We start from the raw sequence: 19,735 nt of genomic DNA, 5'->3' as shown, positions 1-19,735 counted from the left end.
CTCCACCAAACCCTTTCAGTCCAGTCCCTCTGGAACCAGCAGTAAGCCTTCAGACATGGTACCTAGACCCTCGGTGTGTTCAGACAGTCCTCTTAAATGTGGGCGGGGTTGTTGTCACTCACTGCTCCGTCCAGCACTCGCTGTATTTCCTCATCAGCGGTGACACAGATGGAAGTCTGCACCTGGTTTATCTTCCACAGAGAAACATATTTCCACAAATAACATTTGAGTTTCATAATAGATGGTCAACAGAGGAGGACAAAGAAAAGTAGAGAAGCCTGAATACTTCATTGTAAATCTCCAGGCATGTTTATATGACATCAGAAGATGTCGCAACTTACTGATTAAGCTGTTAACTCATCATAATCACGCGTATGCCACCAAAGTGAGTGCGAACACACTCTTATTTCACTGGTTGCAAAACCAATTGAAACATACAGATAATGTACCTGATGCAAAGTAGGTGACCTGGGGTAACGTGTAGACCTACACAAGGTAGTGAGCTAATGTACAGGATGTTAGGATGTTATTCCTATGGTCAAAGACAGACTTCCTTCTCTGGTTTCTGGCTTTGAGAGAGCAGCTCATGTTCACAAATATTGATTGAACTTTCCTAGGCCATGGAAATAACACACTGGAATTCTTGATTTAGGTGGTGTTCCCCTTTAATGTGTTGTTGTAATCTGTGGTCACTTCTTACTGTTTAATAATAGATGGCACTTGTAGAACTGCGGTTGTCCTGAATATCAGCACTGTGATTATCTTCCTACAATCAAATCACAGCCATGCTGACATTAAGAACAACCACCCTCCCTCTTGTGTGAGATGCCTTTGCTTAAATTACATTATATATTTTATGAAGGCTTTCTACATTAACATGTCCCTTTAACTTGAAGGGGGAGTAAATGTCATTGTGAGTTTATTTAAAGGAACATGTATTTGGTGGAGTTATGTGCTTCATGTTTAACATCTGACAAATAACCTATAAAGTCAGTGACGTCTGATAAACAGTATGTTGGACTGCTGGAATCTGGTTTAATATTTGATCTAAGATGTTGGAGTGTGACACTCAAGTTATTTTATGGAGGCTAAAATTTCATGTTAACTCAACTCCAAAAATACAAGATGCAGCTTGTTTATTCTGAGTTTGTGACTCTCCTCTGCCTTCTGTCATGACACTCGTCGGTGAGCTGAAACTCAAATGTCAGTTTTAAGTGAAACCAGCAGTGATGTCTCCTGCTGGCCAGCAGGTGGCGTGAGCTGCATATTGTATTGTAATTATACTATTTCATTCAGTCTGAGGTGCAAAGATGCATAAGTGACATCAACACAGGAAGTGATGGACGCAGGGCTGAGCTTCTGTTGTTGTGCATGTTCCAGGTTTGGTTGTCGAGTCCAGTTAGTCCAGTGTTATGTATTATGAGTTGTGTTAATAAAGTTAACAAAAGTCAGCCCACGCCTCCTGATGATAAGTTTAAATAACACCACAGGAACAAGGGCGATACTAACTTCCACCTCGGCCTAAAAATCCCCATCATCCTTGGAGCATTCTTGACCCACTTCCACCTCAATAACCCATCAATGAAGAAGCAAACAACAACGAAACCTAAACTTTCTAAAAAAGTCGACAGACATAACAGAAACAGATGTTAAGTAGTACACCCACTAGGGCCCCAAAGAATGCCTTTCAGCCTTGCAGTAAAATTTTCCCAGTTGCTACTCGCAGTACTGCAGTGAAAAATTCCCAAAAAGCACTTTCCCCATAGACATTATTAAAAAAACAAGCAAAAACCATTTGTAAAATGGTTCACTGGACACCTCGCACTGCAAACAGGATCAATTGTGACTCTTTGTGACACTTTCCTCAAGCCGAGAAAAGTGATTTAAATATCAGTGTTGTACATTATTTAAAATGTAAGAAATGGAAATGAAAAGAGCTGTAAAATAAATGTGGTATCATGACATAAAGGTTCACTGAAATAAATAAAAGTAGTAATAATAAAAACATAATAAAAAACAACTTACAGCAACAAACTTATTTCTTTATTCAATAGGCATATTTGTGTATTTACATTAACTAAAATGGCCGTCCATAGTAAAAACCTGAGTTGACAAAAACTGACAGATTAAACGTTTATAACCAGACAGAACCAGTTTAAACTGGCTTTGGTAGCAGTGCAGCAGTTTGACTTATCAACACATTTTGCTTTAACACTGCAGCGTTACAGGACGCAGTTTATTGTTGGGAGGATCAGTTGTGTCTTTAGTCATCCAGGAATTATACTTTACTTAAAACACGTAAATAATCTTCACTACTTTTTAAGTTTTACCCAGGTTATAGCTAACACCACTGGGTGAGCTACATGCTAACTGACGCAGACGCAGCTAACGTTAGCTTAGTCGTGTGAAAACGGTTGAAGTTAGCAGAGAATTAATGTCCATAATTTCGGTTACCAGAGAGTAATACCACCTGGTTGAAGACTTATTGTCATCAGCAGAAGGTAAATATGTCGTGTTTTATTTTTAATACGGTACAAATTTGATGTAGTTTGTAAAAGTTGTGATGCTAATCGCGATTAGCGCGTTAGCATGTCAGTGTGGTAGCGGTCCACATTAGAGGTGCTGTGTTTGCTGTAGCTAACACCTGAAGCTAAAACTCCCTCTGTGTGATAAAGTATATGAGCTGTTGGTGGATTAAAGAGACTGAGGAGACATTTGTCCTCATGAGACAGAGAAGACCATGAAACTGTCCATGGACCCTGTGAGGAGTAGATGTCTCCTGCCTGTTACAGCTTCCTCATCAACTGTTGTCTCCATCCAGACCTCGGTGTTGGACTGTTGCAGCGCCCAGCTTCTCTTCAACATTCCTCGTCTGTCCTCCATCTTCCCCTCCAGGCTGCAGGTAACATCCCACAGACGTATGAGAACACACTAACATCACGTGTGTGTTTTATTTTGCTAGCTTGCATTAGCCGGTGCAGCATAAATTTGTTTTAGGCCTTTAGCTGTCAAGCCAGGACGTGTCCAAACTTAATTCATGGTGTCATCTTAGGGATCTCAGTGATTTTACTTTTTGGAGAAGTGGTCACATAGCAAGGGTGTGTTAATAGAGCCCGTTCAGGTGAGCGTAAAGGCCAAAACACACCAGTGGCAAACGCTGCAGATCTCTCGTCTCTCTTTCTCCCAGCAGTTCTTCTTTATCTGAGGAATTTTTCATCACCTGAAAACTGCTGTAGGTAGGACTGACTTTATACATATGTATACACACACACACACACACACACACACACAGACGTCCCTGCAACTTGTGGGTCAGGATGTTTTGAAAATGTTCATTACTGATTCCAAAAGAATATTTAATACATGTACTGATATCAGTTATTTTAACACCTCATGATTATTAATCACATGCACAAGTTAAAGCAACAGAAAACACAACGATTTACAGAAAGATCAACAAAACTAAAAACTGCTTTTCACTGTAAATAAAATGTTAAAGTGAGTTCACAAAACAAGGCATAATAATAGAAAACACAGAGGCATTTGATCAAATCCAGTCTATATTAAGAAATAAAATCATCAGAAAACACATTAAACAGAAAATAAAATGACACTTCACATGAAACTGGATAATCCCAAAACAAAACACAAACAAGACATTAAACAAACATTATTACACTAACAATCACAAACCCAAACTTTTACATGGAAAACACACAACATTCAATAAAAACAAATTCCTTTCACATTAAACACTATTGATATATTATTTATGACATATCACTTACTGCAAAAGGTAAGTACATATTGTTCTTCATTTTGTCATTTTGAAATGTTGAAACACATGCTGCCTTCACTTGAAGCTTGTTTGGTCGTATTTTCAACTGTGTATTTCATGCTCACTATGTGCATTTGAGACGTTGAAGTAATGAGAAAACTGATGGACAAAAAAAGGACCAATGTAAAGGTAAGTTCACGCAGTGATTGTGCTCCTGAAGCAGTATAGCTAGATGTTTGTATCCAGGTGTTGTTAGCTAGGAGAAATTGAACATTGAAATGAGGTAGTCAGGTGTTTAATATGTAGGAAGTAGTAGGATAATAAGCCAGGAGGAATTATCTGGGTGTTTAGACAAGGTCTTTAAAAGTCAGGTGGGACTTGTTAGTTTGATATGGTGTCGATAGAATTCAGACTAGCATTAAGATTCATTACTGTGATAAATATAGGCTGTCAGACAATAGACTTTATTTATTATTTTATCCACTTTGCTTCAACCGATCACCACCAAAATGGTATCATCTGTTCCTTGTCCCATTATCCACCTTTTTTGAACATTTCATCAAAATCCGTTCCTAACTTTTTGAGTTATTTTGCAGACAGAGTTCAGACTAGCATTAAGATTCATTACTGTGATAAATATAGGCTAGTTAGCTAGGTTTAGCATGTATATCAAGCCAGAAGGAGTTGTTAACTGAACAACTTAACGTGCTAAGTGTTAGACAGGGTACTTAGATAAGAAAATGTAGTGGTAGTTTAATATATATATATATATTTTCTTTAATTACTGTGTCTTGTTAATTAGCCCTAGTTAGTTAGAGGCACTTAGCTAGGTGTAATGATTTGGGTGTAGTTAGCTGAGTTTCATGGCTCAGTTCACTGAGGATAACATCTAATTTTTGGGGGGAATTTGGATAGTGGTAGTACTGACTACTGACACACACAAACACACACTCCTTATTGCACTTCTCTCATTAGATGACGACACAGACTAACTTTGGAGTGAAACTGTTTCCGTACTGATTCAAAAAGAATACCTGAACTTACCCTCTGATACTTAATATTTTAATACTTTTTGGTGGTAAACACATTAATATGTGAACATAACAGGAAACATAACATCTTAGAAAAAAATCAACCAATCAGAAAACTGTCTCTCACTAATGTCAACAAAATGTAAGGTTGATTTTACAAAACAAAATACAACACACATAAACACATTTGTTAGATTTGTTAAATCCGATCAATATAAAGAAACTTAACATAAAAAACATAGTAAAACAGGATATAAAAAAGCACATAAAACCAGATAACCCCAACAATCGGGACAAAACAGGAACAAGAAATTAAACGTTATTACAAAAGCAACCCCAACATTTTAGGAATGAAATCAACAAAACATAAGAAGGCACCGAAGAGGCACCGAACCCCACAACCGCTTAGAGTGCCTGTCATGGGCAGCCCACTCTGACATCTCTCCACTTAGTGCATATATAGGTGCTGTTTGTGCATGTGTGTGTTTGGACCTGTGTGTAATTGACAACAGAGTGAAATTGAATTTCCCCTTGGGGATTAATAAAGTATATAAAATAAATAAAGAAAAGTATTGATATACTATTTATGGCAAAAGGTGAGTACAAATTGTTCTCTATTTGTGTGATTTTGAAACATTGAAACACATGCTGCCTTCACTTGAAGTTTGTTTGGTCGTACTTTCAACATTGACTGTCAAGCACACTGGATTTACATTTGAGGGGTTGAAATTATGAGAACACTGATGCTGCACAGCTGGCAAGAAAGGAAAGAATCAAAGGTAAGTTGAGCATCAGCGTAAGTCACAGTTTGTGATCTGTTTTCTTTAACACAGTAACACTCCCACTTGGACCAGTACACCAGTTTGTTTGTATGTCTTTTGAATATTTAGCACGGCAGTTATTGTGCTCCGGAAGTAGTTAGCTAGATTAGCCCTAGTTAGCTAGAGGTACTTAGCCAGATGAAATTATTTGGATGTAGTTAGCACATGGGTCAGTTCACTGAGGAGAAGTAGCCTGGAAATCCAGACCCAAATCTAGAAAAATTTAGGGTCTGGCCATGAGTAATGCAAATGGCCCAACTCGAGGGGCGGCACCAAGCATGCATTTGTAAATATCACTGCACACAATTGGATAACACTACAACCAATCAGAACAATACATAGGGTGACGTATCCAGAGCTTAGCTACCAGTGGAGCTAACTGGTAGATTAGACTCTTAGCGTATCCGGTCAGCAAAACAGCAAAAACGTCCTTCTTGCAAAGGAAAGATTTGAGCGCCGTCTTCTGTTCCTCTTTTAGAGAAAAAGCCAAGTCTAACTCGTTCATTGTAGCGGCCAAAGCCGTTTCAAACAACTGGTGTTCATCCGTAGCCATCTTGCAATGTTTACTGACTGATTCGGACCCGTCGTCCACAGCGCTGTCGTCATCTGTTTAGCTCGCCTCTGGCCGCCTATATCACATACACTGATGATTGGTGCAGCTCGGTTTCATGGGCATAGGTAATGAGCATCATTACTGATTGGCAGAGTGACTTGCTGAGCAAATTCAAATTGTGCTCGCAAGAACTCTGGAATTCCAGGGTAGAGGAGAAGCACAAGTTTGTGTGAATTTGTAATGTTAAACACGCTGCCTTTACTTGACTTGTTTGGCCATATTTTCAACAATGAATATTGTGCACATCATTTGCATAATGATAGTTTATAAAGGATTCAAATTCCACATAAGTCATCAACCATCTATATGTGTTTACAATAGCTGCTGAAATTAGCAAGGATTCTTTTTTAATATTTTAGCCTTTAATTGCAAGACAGTTAAGCGTGAAAAGGGGAGAGAGACAGACATGCAGCGAAGGGCCACAGACCGAGTCGAACCGGACCGCTGCAGCAACAAGCTTGTACATGGGGTGCCTGCTCTAACCACTAATCCACCAACACCCCATTAACAAGAGTTCTGTTGGCTAAAGTTGACATGCGGTCTTGTCAAAGTGTTTGGTAACAGCTGATGTTCCCTGAGATGAGCTCTCATTGTTTTCCTTTTGTGCAACAGGTAATTTCATCCAGTAGGCTACAAAATCATATGATGAGATGACTTACTGTACACATGTGATAAGGCACCCCCGTCTTGTGTGTGCACCCTCTACTTGCTGCAGTCAGATCACTTGTATCCGACCCAGATACAGCAATGCTATTTTCTGATTGGCTGATAGGTAACTGTATGTTATTTATTGATTGGCTGATGGGTAGCTGTGTCTTATTTTTATTGGCTGAAGCGTGGTAAGTGCTTGTTGAGCTCTACAGTACCCACAGCGTCTTGAAACACATTCCACAGGGGTGTAACTTCGTGGGCGTTGTCATAACTTTTTTTTTTTTTTAAAGATTATTTTTTGGGCTTTTTGCCTTTAACTGACAGGACAGTGTGAAATGGGGAGAGAGAGAGAGAGAGAGTGGGGGGATGACATGCAGTAAAGGGTTGCAAGCTGGAATCTAACCTGCGACCGCTGCAACGAGGAATCGCCTCTGTACATGGGGCACCGGCACTATCCACTACGCTACCGACGCCCTGTCATAACAATTTTTTTATGCGTGAGAAATACCAGGTGTGGCGGGTGAGAGTGTGAAAAGGTTAATATGCGTGTGTCACACTCTCAAAGTGTGAGACTTGAGAGCCCTACAGTAAACACAGTCCCACTTGTACCAACACACTAGTTTGCCTGTATGTTTTGTAAGATTGCAGTGTTTGTGCTCATGAAATAGTTAGATGTATTTATCCAGATGTTAGCTAGGGGAAATTAAACATTGAATTGAGGTAGTAAGGTGTTTAATTAGTTAGGAAGTAGTAGGACAATAAGCTAGAAGAAACTACATGGATAAGGTCTTGTAAAGTAAGCCATAGCATGTTTCTTTTCCTGTCATTTACTACAAAAGGCAAGTATAAATTGTTCTCCACTTGTGTCATTTTGAAATGTTAAACACATGCTGCCTTTACTCGAAGCTTGTTGGGTCTTGGTTTGAATCTGAGTTCCTCAAGGCTTCATTCTAAGGCCTCTTCTGTTCAACATCTGTGTGCTCCCACATATTGCCAACAGCAATATATCTACACACAGATTTGTATAATGATCTCTATATATGGGACTATAATCCCATACAAGCTCTGAATAAATGCCTCAACAAATCAGTGAGTGGATGCTCCAAAGTGTCATCCAGTAAAATGAAGATAAAACAAAACAACTGTCTTTTGGACCAAAAGACAAATCAAAGAATAACTGTGCAGCGAGAGTCTGTGAAGGAGCGGGAGATGTGTGGACAGCTTGGCAGGTAGGTAGGTGTGGTAAAGAGGTGGGGTGAGTGGAAATTTACTGGGTGAGCTGAGAGAATGGCATGTCTGGCAGGTCAAAAATGCACACTGTGATAAAAGCAAACTCAGTGTGGCATTGTTTTCTTTGTTGTTGCCTGTTATAGATGACTGGGACACATGTCAGGGAGATAGAAATTACCCTTACTGTGCACAAAAGTAGTGTATTACTTGGGCTTCAAGAGCCCTTCTGGTGCTGACAGACACATACAAACTTCTTGGCAGGGCACACTTTCTGAGTGAAAACTTTTCCCCCCACATGTGTAAAGTTTGAATGGAAAAATATTTATGAAAGAGGTGCCCTTCTGTTCACTTGAGCACCTGTCCCACAAAATGTCTGTGCACAGCACTGTATGTCGGTCTCTGTCCTCGTGGCGCGTCGGTGTTACTCAGTCTGCAGAGAACTTGGCTGCGAGAGGTCTGTTATTATGAAATAGAATACACATGCCGATGTTTTGGTCTCTGTGGACTCATAACAGGAATAAACCTGGGTTTGACAAGACGTGCCAGTGTCCAGCGTTTGATTGTGCAGCAGAATACAATGCAGTGTAGCTGGGATCAGCAGACCATTCTGGCTACACTGGTTATTTAAATTATTGTGGTGTATTTATAATGAACACTGTCTATTTGAAGCTCGAGTCATTTTGTTTTGGTTTTCACTGGTTCATCACTACTAGAGATTCAGCTGTAGCCAGTATCTCACTGTCACTATCCTCATTCAGATTTTAAGAAGCTACAATTTATATTCAGCCTCAAAATAAGTCTGAAAAGCTGAAAGTCAGAATTTAAGTACAGAGAGTTGTTGCTATAGAAACGATACACCATCTTGTCTTGTATTGGTGTAAACTGGCAGTTTTTCAAAACGTTGCAGATCAGTGTGTTGCAAGATTCAACTTGTCTCAGTGGAAATGTTTCATTTGAACTGGACTTCACTAAGACAAGAAGAGACCATATCAGTCCAGGTCCCAGGTCTTTGCTCTGGCTTCCTGTTTGTCACAGAATTGATTTATACTGTTGTTGGTTTACAAAGCACTGTATTTTTTTCCTGATCTGCTGTCGTGTTGTGAAGCATTCAGACATCTCAGATAGTCTGGATCAGGTCAGGGTTTATGACCTCAGTGTCCGAACTGAAACTGGAGAAGCAGCATTCAGTTTTTATGCTCCACAAATCTGGTAAAAAGAAAAAACTCCCAGAAAAGCTGATAAATTTATTGTGTATGTGTACACAATATTGTATTGTGTATTTTAATGTTGTCTTTTTTAACTTGTCTGGTGTTTTATACCTTTACTTAATGCATGTCTATATGGAAGGCACATTGAATTACCTTGTTGTTGAAAAGTGTTTTCAGAGATCTTGTTGTCACGTGATTTCAGAGAAATGGTCTGACTTCAAACTGTCAGAAAAACAGGAAGTGAAGGGAGGGAGGAGAGATCTCAGAGTTTGATACTCATAATACGATATAAAATACATGTTAACTGAACCCCAAAAGGGAATTCATGTATAGCTGCAGCAACTCAGTGAAGAAGATAAATGATTACAACATGTGATGTAGTATGCACTACATGCTGACACTGCTGACAATGAACCCTTCTGACAGAATACAAGAACATCTTTACTGATGCAAATGTGTTTGTTTCTGTCCTCGTAACTTCAGATGGATTTACAGCCTCTAATATAATCAAATCTTAAACAATAAGTACAATTCATTGACAAATTAGCATAGAGGAACAGTTTCTATTGTACTCAAGAGTTTACTGCAGTCAGTAGAGTATGAGACTGTTTCTGTGAAACCACAGAGTCTCCACCCCTCTGCTGATATAAAAGCTGAGCATGTGTTCTCTCTGCCTCCTCAGTATCCGGGACCATCAACACAGGTAAGAACACTTTAAGACAGTAATTATGACATACTTGCAAATGTTAAGATCAGGAGTTAATACCAGATAAAAGATGCGTAATTATACATTATCTTGATGCATTTTTATGCACATAACTGATAACTGAACATACTATCTGACATTCTTAAGTCATTCATATCTTATATTAGAATGACATTTAAATGATAAGAGCTTTGAATGCACTAAGATTTGTTTTCAGTTAAGGTTTAATTCACAATCAAATCATTCTGAGAGCATGAGAGAGACTGAAGCTTAATTTAACACACTGACCATAAATTCTTGATTTTGAGATGGATGTTTTTTCTACAAGACAGAAAGACAATATTTCAGCAGTAACTGCAGCAGATCTTTGGAACAATTTTCACTCTGAACTCCCACATGTCCTGAAAGTGTCTGACGTGTTACGAGCCACGTCAAACTGCTTTGATGCCTTTACTTCCACTTTGTTTCAATTTGAGTGCATTTGGTGATTAAAACATTTTGTTTATGTCTGTGTCTGTGTAGGGTAAAAACAATATTATTATTAAAAAATAAAAAACTTCAACTTAATGTGACCAGTGAGCTGGTAAATATTTGGGTTACGAAACTGACTGTGGTTGATTTTAAACTGTGTGTAGGAGGTGGACACAGGCTGAAGAACTGTGTTTCCACTCTTTAATCATGTCAGTTATGATACAGTATCTTATGACAACAGTACAGCTGACAGGACGTGTACGTTACTGACTTATTTTTCTTTCATCCAGAGAACTCATAGGAAGGTGCTCCATCCTTATCCTCCTGTGAAACTGTTACCATGGCAACGTGAGTAATACTACTGTCTCTAATGCTGCATTCACTCTTGGAGCGACACAGCAACAGGCTACAAGTCATTTTCAATAGAAGCTGGTGACATAAAGATACAAACTGACGTCTGACACTGCTGACGGTTGTGATGCACAACAAATTGTTGGGTTGACCTCAACTTTTTTAGCTCTCCAATGATGCAGTGACGTGTCAGCCAATCATATGGTTTGTTTCTAAATGTGGTGCTATGTTATTTAGCTGACACAATGCCAGCTGTATGTGCATTGCGCTGCACACAGGGATGCAATGTGGCTGCAAAATGTGATGTTAAAATGGAGCTCAGACACTGATCAAAAGCACAGATATGTTGCTGACCAAATACAACCTTTAGATGATGTTCAGTGGAGGTGCTTTGTGGCAGGTAGCAGACACACACAACATTATTTGGTGATGAGGCTGTAAGTTTTAAATGCTGAACTTATCAACCTAATATCAGATACTGTGTAATTGCTCAGCCTGTAGATGATTAGTTTGTATATACTGGAAAGACTCATAGGCTAAAAGGCTTTTACTAAAAGATCCCAGCAAGTACAGTTATTTCATTTATTTAATTCCATGTTCAGTATTTCTTTTGTTTTTTTACCTCATATCTTTACTTCTCTACAGGAAAATCTCATCCAAATATGAGCACATTCCCTGCAAAGATTTGTTCCAAAAAGGATCTCCTAATGTTTACCAGCTGAATCCAAAGAAAGAGAATATTGGAACTCTGACAAGAATGACTCTGGGTGAAAAGGAACCAAGCAAGTTAAACAAAACCATCTTGCTTGTGGGTGAAACAGGAGCAGGAAAATCTACACTGATCAACGCTCTGGTCAACTACGCCATGGGAGTGAAGTGGGAGGACGATGTCTGGTTTCAGATTGTGGAGGACGAGAAGAAAAGTCAATCAGAAAGTCAGACAACAGATGAGACTGACTCTGAGGGTGAGGAGAAAAGTCAGTGTAAAAGTCAGACAACAGATGTGATCGTGTACGAGATCTTTGGTTTTGAAGGTCAAACTCTGCCCTACTCTCTGACCATCATCGATACTCCTGGATATGGGAGCACTGCAGGAACTGAACATGATGACATCATCAGTGAAAGGTTATTAGACTTGTTTCGCTCAGACGATGGAGTTCATGAGATCAGTGCAGTGGGTCTGGTGATGAAAGCGAGTGAGAATCGACTGGATGATCGACTGAGGTACATCTTTGATTCAGTGATGTCTCTGTTTGGAAAAAACATGGAGAAGAACATTGTTGCCCTCATCACACACTCAAATGGAATAACTCCTAAAAATGTTCTGAAAGCCATCAAGACTGCAGAGATTAGATGTGCCAAAAATGATAAGAATCAGCCTCTTCACTTCCTGTTTGATAACTGCCAGCATGAAGACAGGACAGAGGAGACAGAGGCTTTTCAACATGCAGATGAAAGAACAATGAAAGGACTGAGTCAGTTCACGAACTTCCTGGAAAAAACTGAATCTCAAAAGCTGAAGGAAACTGTGGAGGTTCTGAATGAGCGGATTAGACTAGCAGCCTGCATCCACAACCTGCAAGAGAGAATTGAGTTTATTGAACTGAAACAGAGTGCAATCAAGCAGAATCAGGAAGCTCTGAAGAAATGTGAACAAGAGATGAAGAACAATAAAGAGTTCACTGTAGAAGTTGAGGTGGTCTATAAAGTTAAACAACCTGTCAGTGAGAGGAGATGGTGGGCATTTGGGTTAAATTATGGAGGAGCTGTCTGCTGCACTGTCTGCAAGGAGAACTGTCACTATCCATGCACACTGGCCTTGTATCCAGAACACTGTGAGGTCATGAAAAAAAAATGCACTGTATGTAAGGATAAATGTTTTGTATCAGATCATGAGAAAGGCAAACCATGCACTGAATGTGAGGGAAAGTGTTGTGTATCATTTCATGTTAAAGGAAAACAATGTCCTGTATGTGAGGGTAAAATAAAGGAATCAGAACATGTGAAAGAAAAGTACTGCACTGTCTGTACTGGGAGATGTCCTGTATCAGATCATGTGAAAGATAAACAGTGCACTGTATGTGTGGACGGCTGTTGTGCATCAGATCATAAGGAAGGCAAGCAATGCCCTGTATGTGAGGGTGAAACAAAGAAATCAGATCATGTTAAAAAAATGTGGAAGTATGTGAGCAAGACAAGGCAAGTTCAGATGACCAAACAAGACATGAAAGACAAGTATGAAAAGGGTAAAGCAGGCTGTGAGGAGTCAACAAGCCTTCTGGAAACTCTTCAGAAGAACATAGAGAAACTTGAGAAAGAAAAAGATCAGTGGCTGGAAGAGTCGTTCCAGTGTGTTGAAAGTCTGGAGCAGCTCGCCCTGAATGTTAAGTCACTGTCCACTTTTGTCCATTTGGACTTCCTGATTGAGAAGATGAAGGAGAAAGGAGACACAGAGAAAGTCAAGAAACTGGAAGAGATGAAAGTTGAAATGGATAAAAATGAAGGAATCAAAGCAGCGCTGTCGTACGGGTTTGGTAGAGTAACAGCGGCTGGTAAAGTAGCTGGTAGAGCAGCTGGTAGAGCAGCTGGTAGAGCAATTAAAGCAGCAGTGAAGTAAGTTGTAGATGAACAGAAAGACAATGGGGGTCAACTGTGTAGAAAACACAGTCCACAGTGTTGGTGAAATGTGTTTCATTCTGTATATATTAAGTGTGATGTTGATGTAATAACTACATAAGAACATTCAAATGTAATCACCTTTTAAATATCAGATGTGTAATTCCTCAAACAGCGCCCTCTGTGGTATTTAATGGCTGTTTCTTTTTGTTCTTCCAGTTTAACTTCACTGTACAGATTAGAAAACTGTTTGGATCAACAGCTCTGGTTTTAAATGGAGTGAGGACTCCCCCTGCTGTTTGATGTTGAGTACAGCAACTCCCCTCCTCTATCTTTAAGCAAGACATTTATTTTTCTTTAGTTTCTTTGTGTAGGTTCATTGTTTTTAAGGTTTTCTAATGTGTTTTTCAGTCAGTACAAGGCTGTGATTCATTCTGATGTTGACAGAAGTCTCATTAAACTGGTGGTGGGACAGTAACACAACACTGAGACATATATGATATAAACTGTACTGAACATATAAAGTAGTTAACCATGATGTTTCCTTCTCATGTTAATCAGTTTGTACAGAGGATGTCACAGAATTTAGACACAATGTCTGATGTATTTACATTTGATTTATATTCTGATCAGTGTTATTATATACTATATATCCTGGTGTGTTGGTGTGTATTCATGCACATCTATATATCCTGGTGTATTGGTGTGTATTCATGCTTGAGATGACTAGTTAAAATATTTCAGATGACACAGCTCATTTATGTTATACTGTGTCTTTAACAAGCCATATTATCAGTGATTGATATATATTCTGATGTTCTACATGAAATCGTTCTGACTGGAGCCGTTTTCTGTGAATCATTAATAAAACCTCTGCTTGATGAAGTCAGTTTGCTCTGAGTGTCTTTACTGGATCATCAGCAGGTTTTTGAGTCTGAACTTTCCTCAATAAATGTCTGTTTCTCTTTGTTACTGAAACAGTTGCAGTTTAATTTGAGCAGCAAATCCAACAGAGAGTCAACAGAGAAACACACACCACCATCATAACTGACGGATCATCAAAGTGCACGTAGAATATGAGACAAACTCTGTTGTTGGTGATTTCTGCACTGACTGCTAGAGAGAGTCAACTCAGCTGCATCACTGAGGGGATTATGTGGACTGATGAGACTCTACTGAACTGAAACACACAAACCTGGCAACACTGCAGACGCTCTACAGGTTAACTTCATGTGGAGTTCACATGACCAGAGTTTACATTTCAATAAATATTGGTAGGGACAGACCTACAGTTGTTGGTCTCTAAATAATTTGTTCTCAGGTCTCTTTTGCAAAAGGCATCTTGAGTCCAGTGAGATTTCCTGAAATGAACTAACTTAAAGACAAAATTTAGTTTATTCTGTTTGATTATACGACTTGATTATATAGACCTGCTCCTTGCCTCAGTGACATAGATACTCTCATGTGGTAAAACCAGAGACACTAGAAACACCCATAGTTTAAATCAAACACTTGTATTTTTGCTCCCATTTTTCACAGGTTAAAGTTAAAGATTTTTTTAATTGCCTCAATAGATATTTGTCTCTTAAACTGTGGTCACAAATGTATTAAAGTCTGTGTTCGTGAGCACGTCTCCTTTTCCAAGATAATCCATCCACCTGACAGGTGTAGCTTATCAAGATGCTGATTAAACAGCATCATTACTACACAGGTGTGTCTTGGGATGGTCACAATAAAAGGACACTTTAAAATGTGACGTTTGATCTTTACAAAAAGACATATATTAGTATTTCACAGGACTAGTGCTACAGAAATACATTTTTGGGTCCTAAAGAATCAGTCAGTGTCTGCTGTGACATCATTCTGCCTCACGCAGTGCGACACTTCTCCTTCACATAGAGCTGATCAGGTTGTTGATTGTTGGTCCACTCCTCTTCAGTGGCTGTGTGAAGTTTTAAATGAGTGCCGTCTGCTGGGCCTCTGCACACTGGCAGGGTGAGCCCCACAGATCAGCCCCTGCAAACTGGAGCAGGACACCCCGCTTATTGTTGCCAGTCTGCAGTCTGACCCCATGGTGAGTCACATTTCTGATAAGCTCTCTGAAAATGCTTAGAACACTATGTTTTCAGGTTGAGCTGTCACAGTGTTTCAGAAGGCAGTGGTGTAAGGTAGTTAGGACAGGTCCCAGTGCACGCTAGCTACTAGTTACAAGGTGCACACACACACACACACCACTGGCAACTGTTTATACAAGATCCAGATGAATCTAATTCAGGCTTTGCTTCTTTTTCCTCCTGTTGGTTTCTCTCTCGTCTTTCTTACTGCAGCTTCTATGTTTAAAAGACACGACTGCTCACTGGACCTGTAGATGCGCTCAGCTTTTCAATCTTGACAGATTTTGCGCCTAAACTAACTACCAGATATCGTCTCATCTCGTCACATGATCAAAGAGACTTGACATTAGGCAACATCAACATACGAATGTTACCCAGCAATCATCACTGCATACCTGTGTATGATCTCATGATCTTAACGTCAAAGATCACAAGAAATTATTCATTTAACTGAATAGTTTTTAATATATATAATTTATTTAGAGTTTTTATAGTTCATGTAGAATTAGCATTAAATTCTGACATACTTCTACTATTGAACTCAAAGAAAGGAAAGAAAACTCATGATAGAGTTGGGCTTACATGAACATTGATCATCTTGTTACAAAACAATGTTCTCCTGGGAAACTTTTGGTCCAGAAATTGATGAAGATGCCTCTTGATGTGCTCCACCCACCTGAACACCTCTGCAGATGGAGTATCTCTCCTCATGGCAGCAGCACTCCCTGATGACACTTGTCTTTATCTGGACACATTTTCCCCACAAATACAACATGCTAACGTTATTAGCACAAGCCTATGGCGTTTTACATTGTATAAATTAGCCTAGCAGCTAGCAGAGATTTCCTCTGCTCATATTTCAGCCAGGATAAATCACACACAGTGTGTGGAGGCTTTATTGTCTTCACAATTTATTGTTTCTTTATCTGCGAAATTAAAGTAAATCAAAGCTTTGTTTCCACTGAGGGAAATGGTTTCAGCTCACAGAGACAGACAGGAGGTCTGTGTCTGTGTGTTACATTTCTGGGGAGGTGCACGTCAGGCTACAGCGTAGGTACGGTGTCAATTTGACACAGAGGTATAAATACTGCTTAACTGATGCTGTTCAAATCGATCGCTGACTGATCGTCCTCTGCAGTCTCCAGTTTTGGTGTCTGAATTTCACAGATTCAATCTCGGCAAACAAGCAAAATCTGACTCTACTAAAAGAGAGACTCAACATCAACGTAACCAAAACCACCAGGTATATCACAGTGTGCTGACACACACTGGAGTACACTTTACATCACTGCAGCAAGGTGAGAAGTCAAACCACTGGAGGGCAGCAAAAACAAGATCTTCAGTTAAATTACTCTTTAAAGATTTTTTAAAGATTTTTTTTGGGCTTTTTTGCCTTTAATGAATAGGACAGAGTGAAATGGGGTGAGAGAGAGAGCGGGGCGTGACATGCAGTAAATGGTCGCTAGCCAGAGTCGAGCCTGCGACCGCTGCATCGAGGCATCGCCTCTGTACATGGGCGCCAGCACTACCCACTATGCTACCGACGCACCACTCTTTAAAGATTTTAATCAGAATTTGACACGTTGAATACAAACAACTTAATTATTTTTATTTGTGAACTCTATTAAATATCAACCACAGAGTGTAAATTCAGACAGATGGCTTTCAAAGTAAAATACATCAAGTTATATTTAAGTTTCAATATAAAGTATGTAGAAAGATTATAGTTTAACAACTATCAGTTGCCTCTTAGATTAAAATAGTTTGGTCATTGTTTGCCTCTAATTTAATTTGATTTCCTTTGTGTTTGAAAGTGATGTGATTATTATTTGTCTCATGTGCAGCTGTTGAGTCCTCAACGGTTTTTATTTCTGTTTTCTGTTCGAATGGTTCCAGATGTGCCATTTTTAAACCCTGTCACCTTGAAAATGTTTCTGTCACCCCTCCATGAACTGTAAATATAAAACAAGACCAAGAGAAGTGACCTTTAAAGGACCATACCTGTGTTTTAGTTCAACTTTACATCACTGCTGAACTTTGTTTTAAAGTAGAGTTTAAAAATGTCTTTGACCTTAAAGGCAGTTCAACATTTAAATATATCTTCTTCTCATAGAGTCCGATGTTCAGATTATCTGTACAGTAATATGAAGCTACAGCAGCTGTTAGCCTAGCTTAGCATAAAGACTGGAAACAGATGGAAACAGTTAGCCTGGCTCTGTCAAACGTACAGCCAGGAGCTGGTGGGTGGCCATGTGAGCACTGAGGTGTGCCTTTGAAAACCAGTCAGCACGTTTGAATCGTAGTAAATATGTTGAACTACATCAAAACACAGGTCTGGCCCTTTAAATGTGTTTAGCATGTAGCGAGGTTAGCTCTGGTGCAGTGAATGAGTGTATGTGTACATATGTATGATATCTTTTTGTATTATATGGGCTAATTAATGATCCACAGACGGTGTTAAAGTGACTTTGTATTTATTGTGTTCCTGCAGCCTGGTAACTCTTCCTCACACTGTATGTTTCCTGATCTCAGTCATGTCTGATGGGACTGCTGATTCTGCTGATCAACTATTTTATGTTCTCAGTATATTTATTGATCTCAGCACAGAGTAGATATAACTTGTTGATCTTTGTTGTAGTGAATTATTAGGACAAAACAAGGTGGTGTGTTTGTTACTCTACTGCCTGTGTTGTGTCAATAAAAAGTGTAACAGACTGTGTGGTTCTGTGTGTTTTTGTTTTCCTTATCTTCAGTTACTCTCACTCACCTGGAAACTATCAGGTGAGATCTGAGGAGGAGCACGTTCAGCATTCACTGAAGGCTCACCTTGTTAGGAGGCAGAGGTGGACTTTGGAGTCATGATTTCACAGTAATAGGGTCCCAACTCAGAAGCTGGGTTTAGCAGACAGTTCAGTCGTCCAGAGAAGATAAACATCTCTCTGAGTGTCTGGAGTGGAGGTAATGTCGCTGACTTGCTATCATAGATTTACTTTGGAAATTCTGGTTTTGGAGAAACCAAACAACAACTGTTAACAACTGTGGGACGCACAGAGGTGTAATTTTAGTGATCCTGCTTTGTTCAAAACCCACTTTGGAGTTCTGTGTGACTGAATTTTATCGCAGCATATGAGTCAATCTTGCACATGGACCTGAGCCTGATCAGACAGCTCGTGGATGGCTGTGGAGCTGCAGAGAGTTTGAACATTGAAGACTGAGTGTGCTCCAGCTCCTCCAGATAAACAGGTAAACATAAAACTAACAAAACAGGAAAATACTTTTCATCCAACAGAGAAGTCAAGTTAAAAAAACACTTAAATCTGAGGCCAAAAACAATCCGCTGAAAACGGAATTGTTTCTCATTTTCGTTTTTAAAAAAAGTTCCGTTTTTAGACAGTAACGTTTTGATACATGCCAGGCCAGTAGTTGGCAGTGTGACTTTGTAATGAATCACATGTGCTTCCTTCTACAGAGCGGCTAAAGTTTACCGTTTTGGGTTGAAATCGTTGTTGTATATGTAAAACAGACTGAGCCATGTTGACCGGCTGATCTGAGAGCAGGTCACTGAATTATTTTTAATGTCTTTGTTTATCTCCACAGGACTTGATGGACCACAGAATGTAAAACTTGTTCAACAGACCTTTAAAATGGCATCGAGTAAAAAGAAGAAGGTGGAGCATCGACCATCCTCCGGCTTTTTCAAATCTTACGAAAAGTTTAAGTATGTATTGATTGATTCATTCATCAAAGTATTTGACAGAAAGAAACCAAGGATGAGAGGGATCGTATGTGGCCTTAAGAAGATCGCTGCTGAAGTTAAACGGATGAAGCAGAAACCAAAGAGTCTCAGAGTCACAGGCCTGGCCTCTGCAGCAGTTGGAGTTGTAGTAGTATCGGCTGCAGCTCTGTTCACTGGAACTTTCAGCTTCCCAATACTTGGAGCAGTAACAGTGTTTGTCGCTGCATGTGCTACTGCTGAAGTTTTCACCGAGAAACAGTTTACGCAACAGAAAAGAAGCAGAAAAATAGTGAAGGAGTTCCTGAAGATTGTTGAGTTACTGCGAAGTGAGCTGGAGGAAATAAAGAAGGCGTGTGAAGATCTGCAGAGGGAATCTGTCGGAGCTATAAAAGAAAAGATTGTGAGACTG

General features: G+C 39.5%; 2 protein-coding genes across 13 annotated transcripts in view; both read left to right on the top strand.

Moving 5' to 3' along the window:
• LOC125906049 (uncharacterized) overlaps positions 1 to 19,735 on the top strand; it is a 181,656-nt gene that overhangs the window by 122,321 nt on the left and 39,600 nt on the right. Inside the window, exon 3 of one of the 12 annotated variants that reach the window (XR_007451737.1) lies at positions 14,230 to 14,361. The exons of 9 other annotated variants lie outside the window; for them this stretch is intronic. The gene's annotated coding sequence lies outside the window, so the exon portion shown is untranslated. Of the gene's footprint in view, positions 1 to 10,024; positions 10,036 to 13,850; positions 14,362 to 19,735 lie in introns of those variants that run through there. 2 more of the 12 variants (XR_007451745.1, XM_049604431.1) reach the window with 2 other exon arrangements.
• LOC125906057 (uncharacterized) lies at positions 3,215 to 14,361 on the top strand. Its single transcript, XM_049604459.1, has 3 exons — positions 3,215 to 3,236; positions 10,800 to 10,857; positions 11,506 to 14,361. The coding sequence occupies exons 2-3, from the start codon at positions 10,850 to 10,852 to the stop codon at positions 13,475 to 13,477; spliced, it is 1,980 nt and encodes a 659-aa protein (XP_049460416.1). The 5' UTR covers positions 3,215 to 3,236; positions 10,800 to 10,849; the 3' UTR covers positions 13,478 to 14,361.

Source organism: Epinephelus fuscoguttatus, linkage group LG18 (assembly GCF_011397635.1).
Source record: "Epinephelus fuscoguttatus linkage group LG18, E.fuscoguttatus.final_Chr_v1".
Classification (NCBI taxonomy): domain Eukaryota; kingdom Metazoa; phylum Chordata; class Actinopteri; order Perciformes; family Serranidae; genus Epinephelus; species Epinephelus fuscoguttatus.
Note: the sequence above shows the minus strand (reverse complement) of the source record. Positions and strands in the feature narration are given on the sequence as shown.